The sequence below is a fragment of the Aspergillus welwitschiae genome (assembly GCF_003344945.1).
Source record: "Aspergillus welwitschiae strain CBS 139.54b unplaced genomic scaffold BDQ94scaffold_188, whole genome shotgun sequence".
NCBI lineage: Eukaryota > Fungi > Ascomycota > Eurotiomycetes > Eurotiales > Aspergillaceae > Aspergillus > Aspergillus welwitschiae.
The window spans coordinates 1,051-2,513 of NW_020798882.1; the positions used below are offsets into that span (position 1 = coordinate 1,051).

Genomic DNA, 1,463 nt, shown 5'->3' on the forward strand with positions numbered 1-1,463 from the left:
GACCCCCACACAAATACTTTCTCTAATGCAGAACGTATAGTATCATGGATGCCACCTGCGTTTAGGTACGTTAGGCATGTATTTTCGATTTTGAACGCCACACTCACCCACTCTAGCATTTAAGATCCAAATCCACGGAAGCCCTCTTACTTCTAGGCATCTGTTCGAACCAGTTCGCATGTTTCGTGCTTGTGGTAAAAGGCGTCCCGGTGTATTTTGACCCGCGGTACCCTGTGTTGGTTCAGAACGGAATGCCCTAGAGAACCAGTCTATGTCTGGTTCTCTACCTTTCCCACTACGACCGAGGTTTTGGGTCTAATTCGAGACTCAACTGACCGAGCTGGTCCATAAGTCATCGCAATTGGTATGATTCCGTACTACCTGGGCTGACAGACACTAATCTTCAATGCGGGAGTCATTATCCCCGCCTACCAACGAACAACTTGACCTATTGTGTAATATCCGACACTCGACGTGTTTGGGTGCACTAATTATACCCACAATTGGAGGGAATGCTCTTAGATTGACTGACATCACATGGCAGATGTACGCAGTAAATACCATATAGAAAGTCCTCCAAAGTTCCATAAAAGGGCGTTGTGAAATCACAGCATCCTTAACTTGGTACCCTGCACCAAGTAGTCATCAACAAAACAGTGAGAGAATTCTGAATCTGGGCAGCGCATAGGAACGTAGAAGCCGACGAGACGTTCGCGATTATCTGGACGAGTGAAACAGCCGGGAAGAGTCTTCTTGCAAAATGGACAACATGGTTCGCACCGTCGCTTCCTTAGATACTGAACGGCCAATAGAGGATTTCCCAGGGCTTTGGAGAGCACAGAATCGTGAAAGAATTTGTTGAAATAATCATAGCAATAAACGTGACCACAGCCTAACACAAGGTCTACCACTTCACAAAAGCATATCTTGCATTCATAATGCTCCTCAAGGGAGCGGCCTGTACCCTTTCAGCAACGGTATGTATACACCAGAGAAGGTGGGGGAATCATTGCTCACCGCGGGTGCCGCACTCCTTTTGCTGGCGGCTGTTCGAAACGGTATCAATAACATTTGTTGTATGGCTGGGCACCGTAGTTGTAGCATCAAGGACAATCGGATCATCTTTTATGATTAGGGCGGCTATTGACATCATAGTGGAGCCGAAAACTTACCGATACTATCTCCTGGACGGTGCGAGCGATGTGAGAAACTATTGAAGTCCCTCTCCACGTTACTGGAAGTACCAGTTCCAATAGGGTTCCCTGCAAATGGGCTCCGTAGATATGCCGAGGAAATACCGCCCTCATCCTCGTCGTCACTTGTTAAAGGGGTAGGGCTTGGGGACGTTGGCAGCAATCCTAGTTCCGCGGCACTCTGGGGGTGGCCGACGGGCAAAGTCTGGAGGTCTCTAAGGACAGGAACGGCCGGGCTCAAGAAAGGGGGCATATGTGGTCCAAAGTGAC

At 48.5% G+C, this 1,463-nt stretch overlaps 1 protein-coding gene across 1 annotated transcript; it reads right to left on the minus strand.

The window, feature by feature from the left end:
• Window positions 1-605: 605 nt before the first annotated feature.
• BDQ94DRAFT_179254 (uncharacterized protein) lies at window positions 606-1,463 on the minus strand (the record flags this gene model as incomplete). Its single annotated transcript, XM_026773326.1, has 3 exons — window positions 1,173-1,463; window positions 1,018-1,122; window positions 606-958 (listed from the first exon to the last, which is right to left on the minus strand). Exons 1-3 carry the CDS (start codon window positions 1,444-1,446, stop codon window positions 606-608), a joined length of 732 nt encoding a protein of 243 aa, XP_026619227.1. The 5' UTR covers window positions 1,447-1,463.